This window comes from Octopus sinensis, linkage group LG4, assembly GCF_006345805.1.
Source record: "Octopus sinensis linkage group LG4, ASM634580v1, whole genome shotgun sequence".
NCBI lineage: Eukaryota > Metazoa > Mollusca > Cephalopoda > Octopoda > Octopodidae > Octopus > Octopus sinensis.
This window is the reverse complement of record NC_043000.1, coordinates 97,717,843-97,741,397: the sequence shown is the minus strand read 5'-3', so window position 1 is coordinate 97,741,397 and position 23,555 is coordinate 97,717,843. Positions and strand designations below refer to the sequence as shown.

General features: G+C 35.3%; 1 protein-coding gene across 3 annotated transcripts in view; it reads left to right on the top strand.

Annotated features, from left to right (window-relative positions):
* The window catches only part of LOC115211137 (zinc finger protein aebp2), a 185,229-nt gene extending 161,922 nt beyond the window's left edge, over window positions 1-23,307 (top strand). For 2 of the 3 annotated variants that reach the window (XM_036502260.1, XM_029780084.2), the window contains exons 5-7: window positions 7,248-7,372; window positions 14,989-15,056; window positions 22,067-23,307. In XM_036502260.1, the coding sequence (XP_036358153.1) occupies window positions 7,248-7,372; window positions 14,989-15,056; window positions 22,067-22,214 (341 nt within the window). In that variant the 3' untranslated portion in view covers window positions 22,215-23,307. The remainder of the gene's footprint in view (window positions 1-7,247; window positions 7,373-14,988; window positions 15,057-22,066) is intronic. The other variant, XM_029780083.2, reaches the window with a different exon arrangement.
* The last annotated feature ends 248 nt before the right edge of the window (window positions 23,308-23,555 follow it).

The window sequence follows — 23,555 nt, the reverse complement described above, 5'->3', positions numbered from 1 at the left end:
ATCAGATAAGTAGGGCGCTGGACTTAATACCAACAATATCCAGTTATGTTCCCATATATTTTGAAATCAAACCCTGTTAGGATCAGCTTTTCCTTTTGTGCCACTGAGGTCAATGAAAGTCAAGTACTGAGGTCAGTAAAATCATCTCTACTTTCTTCCAAAATGTATGCTTGTGCCTTTATTATATTATTATTATTAATAATAATGATGAACGGGCAAATATGTTCCCTGTAGAGAAAGATTTCTGATTTACTTGTATTTGAAGAGAAAGTTATTTAAATCATAATTTGTCTAGGAATGGGTGTTTGTTTTTAGAATTAACCATATAATAATAATTATCTAATTAATTTAGTGCACCTCTAATTAAGAAGTGTGTTTATCTTAACTATCTGATGGATAGTTGCCATTGTGATGTAATAACAAACTTCTGAGTGATGAGTACAAGTATGGTAATTTAGATTAATTGTAACAGAGCATATCTTTGTATATATACTCCCTGCTGTCCTTGTGAATTGATTGTGCTGCTTACATTCAATGAACCTTTATATGTAGCTCTTTTACTCTTTTACTTGTTCCAGTCATTTGACTGCAGCCATGCTGGAGCACCGCTAAGTGACGGGGATGTAAACACACCAGCATCAGTTGTCAAGCAATGCTAGGGGGCAAACACAGACACACAAACACACACACATACATATATATATATACGACAGGCTTCTTTCAGTTTCCGTCTACCAAATCCACTTACAAGGCATTGGTCGGCCCTGGGCTATAGCAGAAGACACTTGCCCAAGATGCCACGCAGTGGGTCTGAACCCGGAACCATGTGGTTGGTTAGCAAGCTACTTACCACACAGCCACTCCTGCGCCTATTTCATTTGGTTTCAAATGTACACTACTTGCTAGGTGTATAAGAAAATTCCTGGACCAGATTTTAAACAAACAAAAAAATACACCAGTAAATAATGTATTTCAGATGTTATTTATATTTGAGCACCATTCCTTTTGAAATAGTTCCCCTTGAGAAAGCACACTGCCGTCTCAGTATGTCTTTCATGTCTCAAAAGCACCACAGAAATCATGTTCCTGAATATTGCCTGTGATTTCATTTGAATTTCATTCACCATCTTAAAGCAGCACTATTTACCAGTGTATACTTATCACTAGAATACTTTGTATGCAGGTGATCATGGATAAGGTGGTTGCTCATCTGAATGGAAAGTGACTCTATCGTCTGTTATTGTTGATTAATATTAGTTGTTCAATCAACTGAGCTGCATATTCATTGAATTAACCCTTTAGCATTCAGATTACTCCGTCTTATACAATGCTTATTTATTCTCATTGATTTCAATTAATCGTACATTATTTTGTGGCTTTGAGATTTTGATGATGCATTTGTTTCCTTTATGAATGACATTGTAGGGTAGGTGGTAAAGGCTTAACCTAGTCAGTTTCAACACAAAACAGGTAGAATTTTGGTGCCTAGTATGGCTGGTTTGAATGCTAAAGAGTTAAGCATCAGTAACTGCATTATGGTTGAATTGGCCCTTTGAATTACAGCCACACAGATATACTTTAATAGCAAAGCACTAAACAGCATTGCTTCTCTCCTCACACAGTTACACATAAAACATAAACAGACCCACACACATATATACATACCCATACATAGACACACATCCATTTATGCTCATATACACATATAAATATATATGCATCACATGCACATGCAGTCTGATGATCAGGAGTGAAATTCAGATAATTAGATGCAAGGTGCCTGCTATCATAAGCATAACTCCAATCTCTTGGTATTGAATATGGTTTGAACTGTTCACCTGTACCTATGTACACTACACACATACACATATTACACTCACATACCACAAATTCATTGAGTTTTCATATAGTTTCTGTTTACCCAGTTTCATTCACAATGCTGTGGCTATGGTCCATGCCTGCTCTGTACTGCATGTATATAAATGCAGACAGCTAGACAGACATCAAATTGTAAGTAGATGCCAATGAAGTATAATTTGTAAAAAGTTCATCCCAAAATTCCAATTTTTCTTCTCTGTTTTTGGAACTGAGTGTAATTACATTGTATATTGTTTTCTGTATAATGGTCAAATGAAATAATCGACTGTAGCGTTTGGAATAGCATGTTCATGTTCTGAAATTTAAAAAGCAAAAAACGATTTAATCGTTGGATAGGCATAGTCACTTGCTACAAATAGCAGCCAAAGATTCTTCAACTTACATCATATCATTAAAAAGCAACTGCCACTTGTGTGTTCAGGTCTCTGGTAATCTTTCAGACTGAATTTGCATTTTTTGTCATCGTGATTTTGCATATATTTCTATTTTTAGAATTAATTATTAATGAGGAACATATCAAAAATAGTTGCACGTGTGGTATGTGAGTGTAATATGTGTATGTGTGTAGTGTACATAGGTACAGGTGAAAAGTTCAAACCATATTCAATGGCAAGAGATGGGAGTTATGCTTATGACAGCAGGCACTTTGCATCTAATTATTTGAATTTCTCTCGTAATGATCAGATGGCATGTGCATGAATGGGTGTGTGTATGGGTTTGTATATGTTTGTGTGTGTGGGGGGGGGGGTATGTTTTATGTGTAACTGTGTGAGGAGAGAAGCAGCATTGTTTAGTGTTTTGCTATTAAAGTATATCTGTTTGGCTGAATGAATCTCTAGTCTTCTTCCTCCCCTCTTCTGAATTAACTTGTTGAAATCCTGTGGCATCTGTAAATCATACTGCAAATCTGTATTTGATTACACTGAAAAATTTTAAATGGCTACATTACATAATACAAAAAAAATAACAATTTTTACGTATTTATTTATTTTTAATTAATTTATTTTCTACCCTGAATTCACAATAGGTGAATCAGTGTTTCATTTCTTGCTTTTAGTAATGCTGCTGTTGTTGTTACTACTGTTATTATTTACAACCCAACAAATGACTTTCATGAAATTAATTAAAATGCAGCTGATGATCTCTAACAATATATATTCTTTCTTTTTCTTTTTTCTTCAATATAACAAGTTAATGATTTAAACTCATGAAATGGTACATGTTTATGTTTTTCTTTGATTTTTCATTTGTAGATTTATATGCTCTTAGTAGATGTAACAATTACATTTCTTTTTGTTTTGCTGTAGGTTTTGTTTTTTATTTCTTTTTCAACATATTCCATGTTGAGAGAAATGCATTAGTATTTGTTGGTATTTGTAAAATAAATAGCTACCACAAAAATAGCCTTTTAAATGTTAATTTTAACTCAGTTCTATTAATCCAGCTGCAAGCTTGTTATTTGTCTATTCTGTTCACAGTAAAATGGTATAATTTACCTGACTCTAATAACATTTCTTAGTTTAACTTTTTCCCTTTTTTTATATATAGTTTTATATAAATACTTAAAGGTGCTGGCGTTTGGCTCCAGGTTGGACCTGATCATAAATCACAAACACAACCTATGATCGAAAGCATTCTTGTTCCAACTATGGACACCTCTCTCTCCCTCTCTCTCTCTCTCTCTCTCTCTCTCTCTCTCTCTCACACACACACACTCTCATGGTGTGTATAAGACTACATCATCAAATATAGCCCTTGTTTTATTTATATTGTATAGTCCAAGCCAGTACATTCCAAGTAGATCTAAGATCTGTCTCCAACCATTACCAAATTCTCTTAAGTCATCTGCTCATAGTGTATCCTCCTCCTCCTCATCATCATCATAATCTCCTTTCCATGTTGACAATAAGTAGGATAGTTCAACAATATTCAGCAAGTTGGATGATCACCTCTTTGACCAGTGTCTCATTTTTGGCAGAGTTTCTCTAGTTGGATGCCCTTCCTAACACCAACCTCTTTACAGTGTATACTGAGTGCATTTTGTGATACCAGTAGCAAGTTTAAAAGAAAAGCCTCACAAGCCCTGTATTGTCACTTTTCAGATCAGTTACTAAACACTTAATTGCACTGGGTGCTTTTTGTGGTACCAGCACTATTGAGATTACTTTGTAGATTGTAAAGCATAAGAGAGCATCCAAGAATTATCATGAGTAGATGGTAATTGAGAGAATAATAGAGGGAATAGTGTTGGAGCCAGAATAGAAGAGACAGGAAAGGGAGTGGGGGAAGAGTAAAGACAAGAGTTTGTGTGAAGAAGAGACGGATACATTGTGGTAATGGTAATAATATGGGTTACATCTAGGAAGATATTATCAAATGATTTTACAATTATGGATTTGTTTTGCAAGATTCCTGATGAGAATTTGTGTATTGAAACATATTTTTTGTCAAATAACACATGCACTATATATTCATTCTTCACTCGTTTATTGTTCTTATTTTGTCTTATGTCCATTGTCTAGAGAATTTTCATCACACATCTGTGACCTCTTCAGCAACTCTTCCATCCATGTTTCCTCCTATTCTGTTTAGTCCATTCTGTATCTCTATGATGCGTGTCCTTGAGAATTATTTTGACTGCTATTTCTAAGAATTTATACATTTGCATGGAGGTTTTTGTGTTACATATGTCTATACGTATTCTTTCACTGGAGTGATTTATTGGCTTTTTAACTTCACTGGAGTACAACTTTCAAGGGTTTTAATCATATTGGCCCCAGTACATATTTCAGTTTGCTACCTGTTTTTATTGATCTCTGCTTGTTGAACCATTAAGTTCCAAGACATGAAGAGACTCTGCGTAAACAGTCTTGATCTTTAGACTGGTGTAACATAACAATGGTACAAACCCAACATATATACATCTGAGTGTACATGTGTGCGTAGATTGACATTTATACATGTGTATATATATACTACATAACAAATACAGTTGTACACATGTTCATACATGCATTTTTATTGGATGTTATGAATACATTTGCATTAATATACTCTCACTCATCTGTAAGGACATACACCCATTCAGTAGTTTGCATGCATACATTCCTCTCTTTCTGTGTGTGTGTAGTAGTAGTAGTTGGATGTTAGTTGTAGATTAGTTTTGCACTAGCTTTACCTTGCTATTTGGCATATAGAAATGTTGAGTACCTATTATTTAGAATTGGAGGTAATTATTCCAATTAGCGAACTAAATAATAATCAACTCATCAATGGAATCGAGCTGACATTTCTTTCATATTCTCATTTTGTTAACAATGATTCTTAGAATCAGTCATTCAACAAGAGCAATTGAATTTTCAATTGTCAAGAACTTATGTGTTCTGTGGCAGAATCAGTAGATTGTACCACAGAGTCCTTGACTGTATCTAATTAATTTTCTATTCTGAGTTGAAATCTAGCAACGGTTGACTTCAGAAATCATTGAAATAAGTAGTTGTCAAGCCCCTTACCTACTCACTTTTCCTGAAATGTGTGACACTGTGTCCATGTTAAAAATTGCTATTCTTGTTAACAAGTTCTGTCATCCTCCTATCTTTTACTTGTTTTTCTCATTGGAGTACAGCCAAGCTGGAGCACCACCTTGAAAAATTTAGCCAAACAAATTGACCCTAGTACTTAATTTACAAGTATGTGCTTATTCTGCCAAATCTTCTTTGCTGAACTGCTAAGTTACAGGGAAGTAAACACATCAGCACTGGAAGGACAAACACAGACATATGCATGTGTGCATGCGCGTGTGCACACACACACACACGTGTGTTTATATATATATATATATATATAATTAATATTTGTTTTTATTTTATAATAAAGAACAATTTTACATTAAACTGAAGGATTATTCAGTATTTTTGGTTGAATAAAATTTATTATTCTTTAACTAGGATACTGACATTAATTCCAATGGTGGCCTAGCTGGTCTAAAACTTCAAAGTCACTGTCACTATTATTTTTGTTAAAGAATACTACCATTCCTGCATAGGTCGTTGCTAGTGCCATCTGACTGGCTCCCTGTGCCCATGGCACATAAAAAGCACCATCTGAACATGGTCAATGCCAGCCCCCGCCCTGACTGGCTCCTGTGCCGGTAGTTTGTGAAGAGCACCATCCGAACATGACCAATGCCAGTGTTACCTGACTGGCTCCCGTGCTGTTGGCATGTAAAAAGCACCCACTACATTCTTGGAGTGGTTGGTGTTAGGAAGGACATCCAGCTGTAGAAACCTTGCTAGATCAGATTGGAGACTGGTGCAGCCTCCTGGCTTGCCAGTGACCTGTCAAACCATCCAACCTATGCCAGCATGGAAAGTGGACATTAAACGATAATGATGATGATATATATATATATATGTATGTATGACCGGCTTCCACACATTTTCCATCCACCAAATTCACTCACAAGGCAATGGTCAGACTTGGGCTATAGAAAGTGATAGTTGCCCTAGGTGCTGCCCTGGGACTGAACATGAAACTTTGTGTTTGCAAAGCAAGCTTCTTAACCACACAGCCATTGAGAAACAAAGAGTTGTTATATAATGCACCAGCCCCCAACCTTTTTTGCATTGTGGATCAGTTTCATGCAACACAATTTTTCCATAGACTGAGGGAACATATTAGTAACAAAACACAAAGTGCATAATATATAATTTAATTATTACAGACATTATGCAAAAACACTCTGCAGGCTGCAATAATCAATAAACTACAAATAAAATTTTAAAATCTTTTCTTTTTGTATAGCCTGTTAGCAAATGATCCACAGCTCAGTTCTGGTCTATTGCCTCTGGTTAGCAACCACTAAAACGTAGTCATAGACATACTGTGGGAGAAAAACAAATGGTGGGTGTTTATGACTGAAATACCTTTGGCTTATTCAATCAGAGTTGACTTGGGGCTAAACAACAACAACCTGATTATTATCACTCTCTTGTTACTTGAAGACTGGATCTCTAAGATTTGTTCAAAGTAGATCCCCTATATTCCTGCAGCAATGTCTTCCAATTTACCCCGCTCCCCTTTTTTTTTAACTCATTTATTTATTTATTGCAACATTGCCTTCTTTCTATGAAAAATTTGACTTGCATTTTTAAAAAAAAATTTATTTAATCATATTTCTTTATTTTTGCCTTTTTTTTTTTTTTACCTCATCAGAATATGAAGACATAACTAGTGAGAAATCTCAATTGCAGTACTCCACCAAATATGATCATTAGAGTTTCTTAATTAAAATGTTATCTTTCATTACTTTTATTCTTGTTTTTCCACTTCTCTATTTCCTATCCTCTTTTCTACTCCATTCATTTCAGTAAGAACCGGAGATTTTTTTGACAGTGGAATAATGGAACGTTTACAACAAGAGCTGATCACGCTTACACGAATCACGCAGATTGATTTAGAAGGCAGCACTAATTCCATAACATTCCATGGCACTGTAAGTTTCATTTATTTATTTATTATTTCCCAGTGTTGTTAGGCTGAGACTTAGAAATAAGTTCTCAGTGACTTTAGTCTATGATTTGGTTTTGATAGCAAACTTGCTGACTGCACAACTGAATCAGTTCACTTTTGTAGCTAAAGGCATCATCATCACCATCACGTACTAGATCTGATCCTCATTTCTTCTTTCTATATACATTTAAGATATGCTGATGTAAGAAACCAATAATACAAATCCTAGAATACACATACATGTGTGCATATATATATATAAATATATACACACGCAAAGTTGCTGTGTAGTAAAATGTCTGCTTCTCAACCACATGGGTGTGGATTCAGTCCCACTGTGTGATACCTTGGGAAAGTGTCTTCTACTACAACCCCAGGCCAATCAAAGCCTTGTGAGTGAATTTGGTAGACAGAAACTGAAAGAAGCCTGTCACACACATGCACACATTTCTTTGTATGTATGTTTGTGTACATACAGTTTCCTTGCTTTGACTTCTCATGATAGTTGTGAATTTCACTCTCATGCAAGCAGTGTCCCACGTTTCCTATTTTCTGAGACATCTTTAGTCATGGCAAAATATTACCTCACTTGGAAACAAATGAGGGTTGGTGACAGAAAGGGTATCTAACCATAGAAAATCTGTCTCAACAAATTTCGCCTGACCCATGCAAGCATGGAAAGGTGGCCATTAAATGATTATCGATATATGTATATATATATACATCATCATTTAACATCCACTTTACATGCTGGCACACACACATACACTATGCAGTTAAGAAGTTCAGTCTTCTACTATAGCCCCATGCTAAAAAATTTCTTTGTTATGCAATAACTGTAGCAAATTCACACACACACACACTGGGTGCTTGTGTGTGCAAATGGTGATATTTCACTTGTCACTGATGCATTGCAACAGTTTCAGTAAAACTGTTGTTATGTTTATAGTTCCTTGTTTATGTTGATTGATCACTCAACACTTTTGAAATCCTGTGGAATAACATACATTTTTTTTCTTGATAAGCAGGCTGTAAAATCCTGTTTCATAATCAATTCCCATCCAAGCATGGAAGACACACACATTATTACTCAAGCTGTATATTTCCTAAAACCAACTTTTGTTCCTCTGGACTATTTTATACTCAGATTAAGGTGTTGGATTTTAAGAATCTTGATGTATCTGAGCACTAATCCAGTATACATCTAATTTGTGCTTATACTAGCATGTTCTCATCCATTTTATATATACCATATATACTCGAGTAATAGTTGATCTCATGTAAAAGTCGACACCCCTGCCCCATTTTGAGCCAAAAATTTGCGAATTTTCCATAGACCCTGTATAAAAACCAACCCTAGTATTTCATGAACAACATGACAACATTGGTGAGTCAAGGTAACATATTCTCCTGTATGTAGAAATAACACCGTTACAAAATTGTGTGACTACCTTACTGTAGCCAGCTCTATAGGTGGAATGCCTGGTGCTTATAATGGCATGCTCAGTGTTTACAGTAAGACACCATTTAACACATCTGTTGATGAGCTCTACACATCTGTTGATGGGTGCTACATCACCATTACTAAAATGTATGCACAAGATATGCTGCAAGCCTGCATACATCTTCAAGCACAATAAACACATGCATCATACACTTGTCTGCATGGTGAGAAATGTTTCAAAGACAGTCCTATTGGCGAACATTAGCAAACACCACTGTCTGAATTCGTACAAAGGCATGACTTTGATTAGCCTAAAAACATTCAAGTAATCGCTAGATCAGTGGTTCCCATGCAGCCTTTATATTTTCCTCATCTACAAATACAATAAACACATGTGTCATATGCTCAACTGTTTACATGGTGAGGAACATGCTTCACAGACAGCACTATTGGCGAACAACAGCAAACACCATTGTATGAATTCATACAGAAGCGTGATTTCAGTAAGCCTAAAAATATTTAGTTCATCGCTAGATCAGTGATTCCCAAACTTTTTTTTGCCACAGAATCCTTCAACATTATTTTTTTAAATGTGGAACCTCTGATAACTTTCAGGGAACCCTGAGGTTTTCCATGTTTGGGAATCCCTGCTCCAGATTAACAACTCTACACCATATTATGGACATTTACTGGTAACTGCACATGATATCCTGCAATGTTTTTTGAAACTTGCCGAGTAGTTATCAGCTGTATGTACTGTATTACGGTAGGTAGTTGCATGCCAATACTAGGTAGATATGTTACCGGTGGTAATATAACATAATTATGAGATATAAATTGATTTCACCCAGCTAGTCTATTAAGTTTGATGGATACAAATAAAAGAGAACATGTAAATATTTATAAGAGTTATATGGTCTTGTTTATGGGTTTTGTTATTTACTAAGACATGTATTTTGATGCATAGAATTGGTAATATTACTATAATTCATTGCTTTTGTTTTTATTTGCTTAGACATCAGTTGGGCTTCTACTGCTGACACAGTACTTTGGATTCTAGCTTAAATTTCAGCCCCTCAAAAGTAGTATCTATGTAATAGTCGACCCCATAAATTTGACCTTAAGAAATGGTCTAAAAAATTTGACCTTAAAATATGGTCTAAAAAATTTGACTTTTACACAAGTTTATATGGTGTGTGTGTGTGTAGGCTGGTGTATATCTCCAATGGTTACAAAGTAACATTTAAAACACCCAAGTATCTTACCTATTACTAACATAGAAATAGTGTGTCTCAAACATGAAAAATCATCATTTAATGTCTGTCTTCTATGCTTGTGTGGGTTGGATGGTTTGACAGGAGCTAGCAAGCCAGAGAACTGCACCAGGCAACATTGTCTGCTTTGGCATGGTTTCTACTGCTGAATGCTTTTCCTAATGCCAACCACTTTACAGAGTGTACTGGGTGTTTTTTATGTGGCACCAGTATAGGTGCTTTTTACATGGCCCTAACACTAGTGGGGTTGTCAAATAAATCAGAGATGGAGTTATACTGAGAGAAGTGGTTCTGTGCCAGCTGAGAGGTTTAGAATTAAAATTGATATGGAATCTTATTTCATTATTCCTGAATTTAAGGCAGTGAGCAAGATGGATCATTAACATGCCAAACAAAATGATTTGCAACATTTCTTCCGGTTTTACATTCTGAGTTCAAATTCCACTGAGATCAACTTTGCCTTTCATCTTTTTGGGGTTAGTAAAATAAGTAACAATTGAATAAGGAGTGGGGTGATGTAATTGACTAACCCCCTGTCCCAAAATGTCAGCCCTTGTGCCTATTGTAGAAAGGATTATTATTCTTGAAATTTAGATAATTGTTTCATAAAATGGGTAGAGCATAATGCCTTTTTGTATTTAGTGACTTTGTTTAATTTTTTTACTTCAAATCTCACTCATCTTTGCTTTTCATCCTTCTAGACTTTGATAAAATAAAGTACCTGTGAGTACTAAGGTCAATATAATCCACTATACGGCTACCCTACCTTTGAAAAATGGTTTTGTGTTCATATGCCACTTTTGAAAATAAATATTTCAGTTATCTGTGCCTCCAATATTACCAATACTAACACTTTTAGTAAATTATATTGAGAGAGAGTATGTGTGTGTGAGAGAGAGAGAGACAGATTCTTCTCTTTTAATCAATTCATGTTCATTTTCCAACCTAACAGTTTCTAAATGCTCCACCACCACCTATGTCCGTAACAGAAGGCCTAAATAATTAGCTAAGTTATAAGCAGTGTTCTGTTACTGACTTTTTAGTGTGTCAAGGGGGCGCTGAGTACAGATAATTATAGACATAAAACTTACCCTCCCCTACCCCTTTCAGTATCTCAGCTGATGTTAGCTAGAACCTGTACTACGCTATGAAGAGGTGGAGTGGTGGGGTGAGAGAGCTTGGAGGTTGTTTGTTGCAGCCAATGTAAAACATTTTATCACAGTCTTCACAAGTAATTATATTTCACTTAGACTTAAAACTAAGCATTTTTTATATATATATATATGTGTTATCTCCTATTGCTTCAGTAAAAATTTGAGTTTGCTCTCTGTTAGCCTTTTAACAAATTTTTAGCTCAAAGAGAAACAGCTGCTGAGCTCTGATAGAAGAAAAGCAATTACCTGTGTTAAAGAAAAATTATATGGGATTTCTCAGTTTGTATCTGATGACTTTGTCTCTTACAGAAGGAAATAGTGAAATTAATGTCAGACTACCTGTTCATGGGAAATAAATTTGCATTCAGCTAAAATAAATTTTGTCACTAAGCATTTCAATTCAACATTTTCTATATATGTAGGCCAGGAATTAAGTTTAAGTATTGTCTCAGACAGCTGTTGAGTGAGAGAGAGAGAAGCTTGGTGAAAATGCATAAAATACACTGAAGAAATGACAATAAAAATATTGTTCTATGAACTATATCTTTTCAAAGTCAGTCGGTGCCAAATACTTTGAATTATCTCTGTATGTGGTGACAAATATGGGTTTTTTTCTGACAGGCAAGAGGCCTTGTTTTTGCTATTTTGTCTACCTTTATTTTCACACAACAAAAATGTTATTGCAAGCAGGCATAATATTTTCAGCAATATCTGTCAATGTCTTCCTATATACCTTTTCTCTACCTGAATCCTGTTGTTATGACATAATTGACCTGTACTAACTGCCTGTGTGCTTCAGTGTGATATTTTGTGCTATATGGATGTTTATTCATACATTCAAAAGGCCAGTGTGATTATCCTGTGAACTAGTGTGTAAATTGAAAATCAAAAGCTGTCATCTAGGTTGGACTAACTGAATGAATTTCCTGTCTTTCAGTCTGAAAATCCAGGAACCAATGTCTGTCCACCAGATTCTTCTTACTTCTTGCCACCTTTGCATGGTATTCAGAATCTTGACAAAAGGGACCATATTACATTACTAGTACACCATTGACAGTTGCTTTACTCTTGGTCAACCTTGACAAATTAGCTCTATGATCTAAAGTATTTTAGCTATAACATCCCAGCTTTTCCAAGCATAGTTGATCTCTAATAACATAATTCAGTGTGTTCTTCCTAATTTTTTAAAACAGTGGCATGTTATTTCTAGTAGATCAAGCAACCAAATAAAGGCTCTTTCATAGCCCCCCTCCCCCAGTTTGTTGTTATTAAGCACCAAGACAGCCCTAATTGTGTATACCTACAACTAAAGGTATTCGAAGCATGGTTCTCCCATAACCACATTTTCCTGTATCCTCCAGCCCCTCTAAAATACTAGGGTGTGGTTTGAGGAACATTTAGTTGTGACTTCTAGCAGGTCACAAAGTAATGTGAAAGACTCCCTCATTAGCTGATGTTCATAGTTGTTGATTGTGATGGTGAATGTATTTTCTGACTCAGCTACAATGATCGTCGGTGTAATTATGAATGTTAATAATTTTGCTGTATTTCAGAGATTTTTTTCTGAATTCATTTCTAGCGAATTTTACACTGTTTCAATTAGTTTGAGAATAATAAATGATTTGAAGGAACTTAATACTTTTTCATTATTAAGCTGTATGATGTGGAACATTTATTAATTCATTCTTTTTTTATCATTACTTTTACCATGCTAGCATGGGTTGCACAAATACTTATTTTATTGCTGGATATCAATCCTGTCACTAACCCTTTCTTGTTTTTTCATGTAAAGGGGTTTTTTTCTCATCCTTGAAAGGCCTGTACTTTTGATTCATTATTAAGAAATATCAACAAATTTCCTTGTTTTTACTCAGTTTCATGCAAAGATATGGAGTATGAATTGACACAGTCATACACACATTTATATATATGTGATAGATACCCCTAATTAAACAGTTGGTGAAAGTAATTGTGATTTATTTGAAACATACATTTTTCTGCCTTTTATTCAAAATATTCATTGCTCTTAACTGTACAAGCTGGATATATGTATTCATGCAATTTTCCTTCTCTGGATTTACTATGTGTTAACACCTATTAATTGGGCTCTTAGTTACTGCGAATATATATATTCTTTGATGTTTTATGCTGTGTTAAAAATACATCATGTGAGACAAACATTGACTCAGCAGTGATCCATGAGAATGCCAGACATGTTATACTTTTAAAGACGTTTATAAATAGATTTCCTCTCAGACAAAAACCACAACACAATATCTTTCATCAGTATGTATGTGTGTGTATGTATATATATATATATATATATATATTTACATACATACATACATACATACATACATACATACATACAAGGGAGTACCCAAAAGAAACTGGAATTTTGCAATATTATTTTATTCTCTTTGGTTTTATATGTTTGCACTTTTATCACCTTCAAAGTATTCTCCATTTAAAGCAATGCATTGGTCCAGATGCATTTTCTACTGTTGGAAGCAGTGCTGGAACTCTTGCAAAGTGATGCCTTTTAACACCTCCATTGATTTTTTTTTTTTTTCTTCACTTCTCCCACATCTGCAAATTCTGTAAGCACCAGCTTTCATCATCAGCAATAACCTTTGAAAATAAGGTCTGGATCAACTTCCGAATAGTTCTTTCAGTTCACAACATGCATTCAGTTGTGACTGTTTTTGATCTTCCGTGAGCAAGCAAGGCACAAATTTTGCTGCTACTCGTCATTCACAATTCCTTGCTCAAAATTCATTGGCAGGAGCCCCAGGACACACCAGTCATATCAACAAGTTTATCAACTATTTGGTGACGGTCCTCCAAGATCAGTTCATGAATTTTCATAATGTTTTCATTCGTTCGGGAGGTCAACGCTCACTCTGACTAAGGTTGATCCTCATGCAACAAGTGACCATTCTTACATTGTGAAGACCACTCATAAGCTTCTGTTTTGCTCACAGCACAGTCTTGTAAGCTGTTTGAAGCATGACAACTGTTTCAGCTGCTGTTTTCCCCAGCAGAAAACAGATCATGGAAGCACACTGTTCCTTCATTTCAGCCATCACAAAAATCAATGAGACAGAAGAGAAGCACTGCAAAACAAAGACACACCACATATGACCTTAGTGGAGAGTACCGGTTTGCAGACTGATGCCTGAAGTGACTTCCAGAACTACAACAGGCTTGTCCCACAGAGAATGTTTCTGGTTACTTTTGGGTATCCCCTCATATATATATTAAGTGTGACACATAGATGACTATTTTAATTTCATGCTGTTTCATTTTTGTACAGTGAGTTTTATTCATTCCTGCTGGCTTTCTGCAATATCAATCAAGTTATATTTCATTGTATTGGAGAGATCAGATTTCATCCAGACATACACTCACAGAGTGGTTGGCGTTAGGAAGGGCATCCAGCCTTAGAAACACTGCCAGATTTGACTGGGCCTGATGGAGCCTTCTGGCTTCACAGACCCCAGTAGAACCGTCCAACCCATGCTAGCATGGAAAACGGACGCTAAACGATGATGATGATGATGATATGACTAGTGAATGCATATTACTGACAAGGCCCAAGGTAGCTGAAACATGTTTGACATTTTCAGAGTATGAACCCTCCCTTAAGATGATTGTGTGTACATGTTGTGCACACACATGCATACACACCACTCACAAACACTAATAAATATTGTTATATATTTAGGTGATTGCAAGAAGAAGAGAAGACTCTGGAAAAATAAAAGTTTTATTACACTGGACACCTGAGAACATGTAAGTATTCTTGTTCTAAATACCAAAACCCACAAATAATCCTTAACCTGATTACACTATGTAACTTTTTTTTTTTTTTTTGTCTTTGGTCAGTAAGTGTTATTTCCAATAATCAAAGGAAACGACTACTATTTCCTTCAAACTTTACTTTTGAGACATGGACATCAATGTTTTGAAACTGACTTGTTTTCCATTACATTTCAGACAGATTCAGTGCTGAGTTGAAGCAGAAATATCATTATAGCAAATATTCTGCTCAATACCACAGATCTGTTTGTCAATTGCTTGACCTTAACCACTTGAGCATGTCCCTTAGTGACTAACAAATTTGTGCATCTTTGGTGATGAGCAGGAGTAATGGGGGAGCATCATAGCTATCTGTTGGGAGGGATTCTATGGGGTTTGAATAAATGTAACAAAAGTAAAGTTTGAAGGAAGTAGCTATTTTTCATGCTTTCTAGGGGTAAACAAATAAGAAATAACAGTTGCTACTCAAGTACAAAAATCGTGTTACACAGTGTTATCAATACACACTAGTTTTCCTTGTCCCAGATATAAAAACACACCAGTTGTTTTTGTCCCTTATATCCAAGCAATTAATTGCAATATTTTATTCCTAATTAGTTGTGTGTTCAGAATTAATTCATCTCTTAGTAGGATGTCAAACTAACTTTTCAACATAACTGCTTTATTTCATTGATTCAATATAGTTTGTTGTATATGAAACGTGTAATGAAACCTGAGAAAATACTAATTAAACAATTAATTTACAACATTTGTATGAACATAATTTGTGAAATCATAATTTATGGATGAAATCTTCTTTTGATCTTTCCATCTGATATTACAGGCCATGTCACTCCTAATTCAAGGTAGTTATTCTGGTAGTTGATTGAATTTTTTAGATGATTTATTTAGAAATGATGACTTAAACTTGAATCTCAAAAACAGCAGTGAAGACTTAAAAGCAAATATTTTAAACTTAATATGATTTAAATTTTTGCTTTAAATCAATCCTATCTCTTGTTTTTTTTCCATTCTTTTAGTACCCTTAGAACAAAAGCACAAAGCAGGTGGCTGGTTTGGCTCACACTCTTTACCCCCACCTATCCTGACTCCATAAGATAAGCACCATCATGATACTACCTTTTGGAGCTAAATACCCACCTCTTAAATGCCATGGAGACAGCTTCGGTCCACCACTATAAAGTTCTCTCTGCTCTTTCCTTCCATTAGAGATAATGTTATTTATGTCCATGTGTCCTCAATTTCTAGCAAGAATAACCAAAGACACCAAATAGTCAAATAGTGAAAGTAACTATATAGGAAAGTGGGTAGTCTTATATGAAAAGGGTTCTTTACTAAATGCAATCCACAGAGAATTAAAACAGTGTAAAATAATAGATGATAGAAAGAGCATCATCATCTTAATTTTCCTCATCACCATCACTTTATCATCCACTTTTCCATGTTTGCATGGATCAGATGAAATTTAATGTAGATTTTCTATAACCAGCTGCCCTTTTTGTTACCATCCCCAACTCTTTTCCCAAAAAGGTAATATTTCCCTATGGTTAGACATGTTTTCATGGAAGAATGGAATTAAAAGACACTACTTATATGATAATGACACTTGTTTACAACTATCATACAGTGTTTAGACAAGGAGGTACAAACACACACATACGTACACACATGTGCACATTCTGTAGGTGCATATTGGATTTAAATTGGAAATAGACTATGATAGGTTTTGAACAAAGACAAATCCAAATTTTCCAGAGTAACATCCACCCTTCCTGTTCCTCTTCCTCCAGAACCCACCCTGACACATCACAGCTATCTTAATTTCCCTTTCCAGCTCCACACATTCATTACTGCTACCCACTCTTGTAAAATGTGAGCAGCTATATCACTTCTCCACAGCAAACAACCTGTTCTAGCCTCTTCTTTCTTATTCTTTCATCACCTCATGTAAATTTGGCTTCATTTCTTCTGTAGCCTCATTCAATTGAAAAGATATCTTAAGGTACATGTGCTACTAGTGCAATGAAAAAGAACCCAGTAAACTCTGTTAAAATGGTTTGTTTTAGCAAAGACATCCAACCACAGAAATAATGCCAAAGCAGACAGAGCATGATGCAGTCTTCCAACCCTTTGGATTCCATCAAACCATCAATCCATGCCAGCATAGAAGATGAGCATTAAAAGATGATGATGATAACACATATCTGACAGACTTTCAGTTTCCATCTCCCCAAATTTATTTACAAGGCTTTGGTTGAACTGAGGCCATAATAGAAGACACTTGCCCAAGGTGTCATACAGTGAGACTGAACCTGAAACCACATGGTTATGAAGCAAATTTTTTAACCACACAAGTCATACCAGCTCTAAAAATGATATTTTAAAGGAAAGAATGACCAGAGGCAATGTAGGTAGAGATAATCTTTAATTTTGTCAGTGATGATCTCTCCAGTGCTGGTGGCATGATAAAATGCACCTAGTTCACACAGTAAGGTGCTTTCCAGCTGTAAAAACTCCACTATAAATAACATGATATTGACAGCAACAAAATAAGCAGAATGAGTACATTGTGTCTCTTTAGTTATGTTTCATAAGAGGCAACTAAAATGTTGACAGCAGGATTGTATTTGGCTGTAAAACATCTGCCCTGAAAATCTTTCCATACCATCTCATGCCAAGAGTGAAAAGCCAAAATAAAACCTCTAAATGATATGATCTAATTCTCGAGTCATATATAGATGGTTTGATGTTCAGAAAGAGTTACTGAAGTAATGTAATCTTTTTGGCTTGGAGAAAACTGACAGTTTATTTCTGCCACAATCAGTCGCATTGATTAAGGAATTGTGAAAATTTCAGTGGTATGCTCAAGAATCACATCAAGATCAGAATTTTTGCTAGTAATAGCTTCAGTTACTAAAATTGCTTTGTAAATCATAATCTAGGTGCAGTTGTTTTGTATATTGCTTGTTATTTTTAGTGTTCTGCCCTGATCGAACATGGTCAAGCAACACAAACCCATGATGAGAAAGTTCTAACCGTCTCAAAATATTTTCATTTGTTTATCTATGATGTCCAATGTCTCCTTTAAATGGTAACTTGTGTTTTGAAGGAAATTGCTTGCTATTTTTAGCAAGTCAAGTAACCATAAAGAGGCTCCCTCACTGGCTTTTGCTGATTTTTCTTTTATCCTTTTTTCTGGGGTTTTTTTTTTTTTTCAGCAATAATAATGGTAGGCAAAAAAATCAATCAACTTTGAAAACTAAACTAAAAGTGACCTCTTGATTGTTAATGAGGTGTAATCATATGGAACTGCACTTTTATTAACAGTTATTAAACAATCTCAAACAATCAAAGGGAACTTGTTTCCTCACTCACCTGGCACTTAAAACACCTGACACAGTTTCTTAGTGATGCCAGGTGCAGTTGCCTTACTTTATGTAGTTTTCAATGAATTTATTTCATGTTACATTTACTGTTTAAATACTAGTTATATTGTAGTTATACAATTTCCCTGTAAGCAGAATATATTGAAAGTATTGAAAGGGCCCAAATTTTCCATGGCTTTGATATACTAGATTTGTTTATAGATTTTTTTTTGTCTGAGTTGAGTTTATAATTTTGCTTAGTATAAAGAGTATTAATCTATTAATAGTAATAATCTTATTCACTAAGCCACCAACACATGTGTATACATCAGTAGCCTAGAGGAAAAGAATATTGTTATTCTTGGGAATATAAGTTCCGAGTTTAACTCAAATCTGGTACCATGTACACATCAGAGAATAAAGCATCTAATGATGATAGTGATGTCTGGAAATTGGTACGTAGTGGAGTAAGAAATAAGTCTTAATTTTCTGAAAACTTTTTTTCTTTTTCTTTTTCTTTCTTTCTTTCTTTTTTTCTTCATCTTCAAAATCTAGCTTCATTTTGGGTGGTCCAGTATCTCAAATTTAGTCATGTCTTTTTTTCTTAATCATGCTTAGTCTTGTCTCATGGTTTAATAATACTTCCTTGACCTTGTGTTCCTTCAGTCCCTCTGTTGGAAGCGCAAAGACCAGGTCTCCAGTTTGGGCTTAACTCAGTTTCTTGATGCATTTACTTTATTATCAACTAATGACTCGTGTTTTCTTCCTGTTTCCCTCCCATCAGTCTTGGAAGCCTTATAAGAGTTATTGATGCTGGCTTTCTTTTTCTGACTAAGCAATTACTTTTAAACAAAGCTTTGTTTCATGAAATCTGTCTGGATTTCATGAAACCTAAAAGTACTTGTAATATACATTTGTCATTTATAATCAACTCTATCCTTTTCCAGTATTTCTGGCCTTGTCCTCAAAGTAAAAATTCTCAATTAACATACCTCTAGCAATAACTAGTGATATATGTTTATGTATTATATCACTATAACAACCAGACTATTGGATGTTAATATACACTTCTGATCACAAAGTTCTACCTTACATTGTTTTAGCTTTTGAATGATGCCACCCTGCTGGCCAAGTAGGAGGGCTAACTTTCCTCTGAACGAGATGCCAGTTTGGCATACGGTTAAATATTTACAGCTGAATGGGCTGGAGCAATGTGAAATGAAGTGTTTTGTTCAAGAACACAATACAGTATTAGTGATTTTGATTCCTTGTTTGTGAATCAAAATCACAATCTTATGATAGTGAGCACAACAACCTAACCAATAGGTTAGGATGTTGCTCTCACATATATGTGAACAGCAAACATTATTCAGTGTTAGCATTTCTCATAAGTTGCTTTTGCAAGGGTTCCTTACAACTGATTAGATGCACTTCTCCAATTTTTAGTGGCATGGAAATGGAGGAAATAATACTTATTTTTATTGTTTCACTTTGGTTGTAATGAATATAGGGTAGAATGTCTTGGAGACTGCTTGGGATTGGGAGATATTTGAAGGCTACTGTATTATCAATAGCTACAGTTTTGTTATCACATCATCCACTTAACACTTGTTATTGTTGGTTAGCTCCAGGTCAACCTTAATCAGGTAGACTTACGATCATAGATGTTTTTCATCTTTTCACAGACAAAATGTGTCAAAGACTACATTTATGTGCCCTTTCTTGTTTTTAAGACTAGGTTGTAAGGGGTTTTGGTTGCTGTTCCAACAAGTCAAGCAACTGCATAGAGGCTCTGTTGGTGGTGGTAGTTGCTGGGCTTTTTTTCCCTTTTCAATGTTTGTATTTTTCATACTGACATCAGTTTTATGACATGTTACCACATCTCTCAGTTTGTATCATCTCATTTGCAAAATTCAGCATCTTGAGATCCAACCTCACCCCAACTACTTCTTGGTTCTTATTTAACAACCTGAGAAATTATATGGCATCCAGTTTATTAATTTATTTTTAATTTTTACTCCAAGGTTAGCCTGGATTGAGCAGACATTTTAACAAAGGCACTCCAACCACGACTATATTCTCTTCTTTTCTCGTCAGTCAATAGGAGTATGTTAAGCACCCTGTCCTTTGCTTTTTAGGACATTAAGCAAGATTTGACTGCTACTTCTAACAGATTGAACAACCACACAGGTTCCCTCAGTTTATTTTCTTTCCCTATCCCCCACTGCATTGTATACATAGTCATTCTTATACATAGTGTAATTTGCATGCCTCATCTATCATTCACACTCAAAATTCCATTTTTTTCAACAGATCTAGTCATTCAATTATAATGTGTTCTACATACACTTGTATCTTTAACCCTTTTGCCTGAGATTGCTCTTGGTTCTATGATATAAACAGCAACCAAAACCCCTAACATGTTAATTTATGTTTCAAACACCAAATTCATAATGACAAAGTTGTTTTACTAAATTCTTAACTGGAACAAAAACATTATGTTTCAACAGAAAAATGGTAGCAAAAGGGTATCCCTCAAGTAAAATCAGCATGTCAGTATCTTTGAACTGTTCAATCAACTGAACTTCCACAGTTTTAAACTCAGTAGGCTTGAGTTAACCCAGGCAGCCTTCTCAACTATTTGGCTATATATGTGCTCATTTCTTTTACTCTTCCACACAGACCTACCATTTCTTTTTTCTTTACCATATCTTTTTGTCGGTCTAATATTTTATGTTCAAAATCTACATTGTTTTAGATTCTGTGCCTGGCTATGTTTGCAGTATTATATTTTTCTGTTATGTATCTATCCTCTTTGAATAAATGCTGTTTTTGCTTGTGCTTCTCCTGTCTACTGTTTCATCATTACTATTCTACTTCTCAGCACTATCAGTCATCACCTACTCCACACACATGCATACACTATTCCACTCTGGCTCCACCTAATCGCTGTCACCCTCTCTTCTCAAATGTAAGTCATGTAGCTCCTGTACAACAAGAAACCTGTTCTGCTCTGGCCTCTGGCCACTTCTCCCACATTTACTCCTGCCTTTTATCCCTTACTTTCTAGCATAAAGTTACCCCCTCAGGATTCATAGCTTGCTAGTGCTGGCAGCTTGGGAAAAGCACCTAGTACATGCTGGAAAGTGGTTAGCATTAAGAAGGGCATCCAGCTGTAGAAACCATGCCAAGCAGACACTGGAGCTCCATCCAGCATGCCAACCTGGAACACGGATGTTAAAATGATGAGGATGATATATAAATCTGTCTTTCTCTGTATAAATACAATACATATATAAGCATATTTGATTATGTTTATGTATGTGTGTATGTATATATGTGTATTATCTTGCAAATAGGCTATTTGTTTCAGCTCTTCAGCATCTTCAAAGATAACACTGGAGATGTCAAATGGTTGAACCAAATGGCCTATTTCTAAGATAACCACGAATAAATTCAACATTATCTGTGTATTAAAAGTATTCATTTCTTTGTTTTTTTTAAATTGTGCGTTCATTTATCAAACAATACAGATTTATCTTATGGACGCGTTTTTTTCTTTTTCTTTTTTTTTTTTGCATATATTTACTTAATATTGTTTCCACTTTTTTCTTGCAGATTCCCTGATTGCTGGGTGCCAGAGTCACAGGTGCAAGAAGTGCACAAACGTGTCATTCCACTGACAAGCTTACCTCAGGATAGTGCAGCAGCTCTGCATTCCTCATTCTATCGTCGGCACCGCTATCGCAAACATCGCAGAAAATAATCAGTCAACTATGGTTTTAAAACCCTCACTCAACCATCCCCCCTTGTTATATTTCTACAGCAGTCCTAACTTACCTCCACCCTCTACCTCTCCTATCTTTCTCTTTCTATGTGTGTGTATGTCTGTCTCTCCATACAGACCTCTCTGCTCCTCTGTACTAACTTCTCCTTTTCTTCCCCACCCACCCCTTTCTATACTGACCCCCCCCCTTACTAACCTCTCCTCCCCCTTCATTGCCATTCTGACCTTTCTGCCCTCTCCATACTGATCTCTCTCTCTTTCTACCTCTCTTCTCTACTGTCTCTTGCTTTTCCTATTCTAACCTTCCTCCTAATACTAACCCCTATGTCTCTCTCCGCACTAACCTTTCTTTCTTCAGTACTCTTTTCTGGTCTCTCTTTAAGGTGACCTTTTTCTTTCTTATATCCCTGTTACTCTCATTCATTTCTTTCTCTCCATTTCTAAGTATCTACAAATAACTTCCAACTGAAGAGAGAACCCATCCTTTCCCATGCCACCCTTCCCCTGGATCCTGTGGAAATATAAATATACAATTCTGTAAGTCTGACTGTCTGACACATGTTCTTTGTAAGGATAACCAACAACAGTCAGTGAAGACAAAGGAAGAGTTTCTTTCAAAAAAAACTTCTTCCTGTCCCATTCCTTCAAACAAGAAAACAGAAATGAATGAAAGAAGTTAAACCAAAAAAAGAAAGAAAAAGAGAGAGAGAAAGAGAGAAAATGTTTAATGATAAACAAAAAGTTGTGTTGGAATTTGTTGGCATAATTAAAACAAAACAAAACAAAAAAATGCATACAATTTAATTAATCTACCAGGTGACAAAGCCTTAATAATAATAATAATAATCAATTTGAGCCATCCAATCCAATCCCTAATGTGCCTCTATCCTTCGCAGGTGCGAATATGGTAGTGGGAGGGGAACGGGGGAACGAGAACTTAAATAATTTAACAGACTTTACACCTGTTCTCATGAAATGATTCTTGCGCATCACACAATTACAAAAAAAAAAGTAAAATATTTTTATAAGAGCTCCCCATGAAAAAAAAATAAAAACAGAAACATTTAAAAAAGGGGTGAGATTTTAAAAGGGAAAAAAAGAAATGAAAAAAAACAAACAAGGAATAATATTGATTTTTACATTTCCTTTTTTTTTTTTAGGCTAAGAGGTCATTAGCCATTAAAATTTTTTTTAAATTTATTTTTTTCTTTTGTATCTTTATTTTAATTTTTATTTTGGCAACAAGGTTGATGATCATTGCCTGGACTGCAATTCTTAATTTCAGCTCTTTTATGAGGTCAGGTAGGGTAGGGAAAGGGC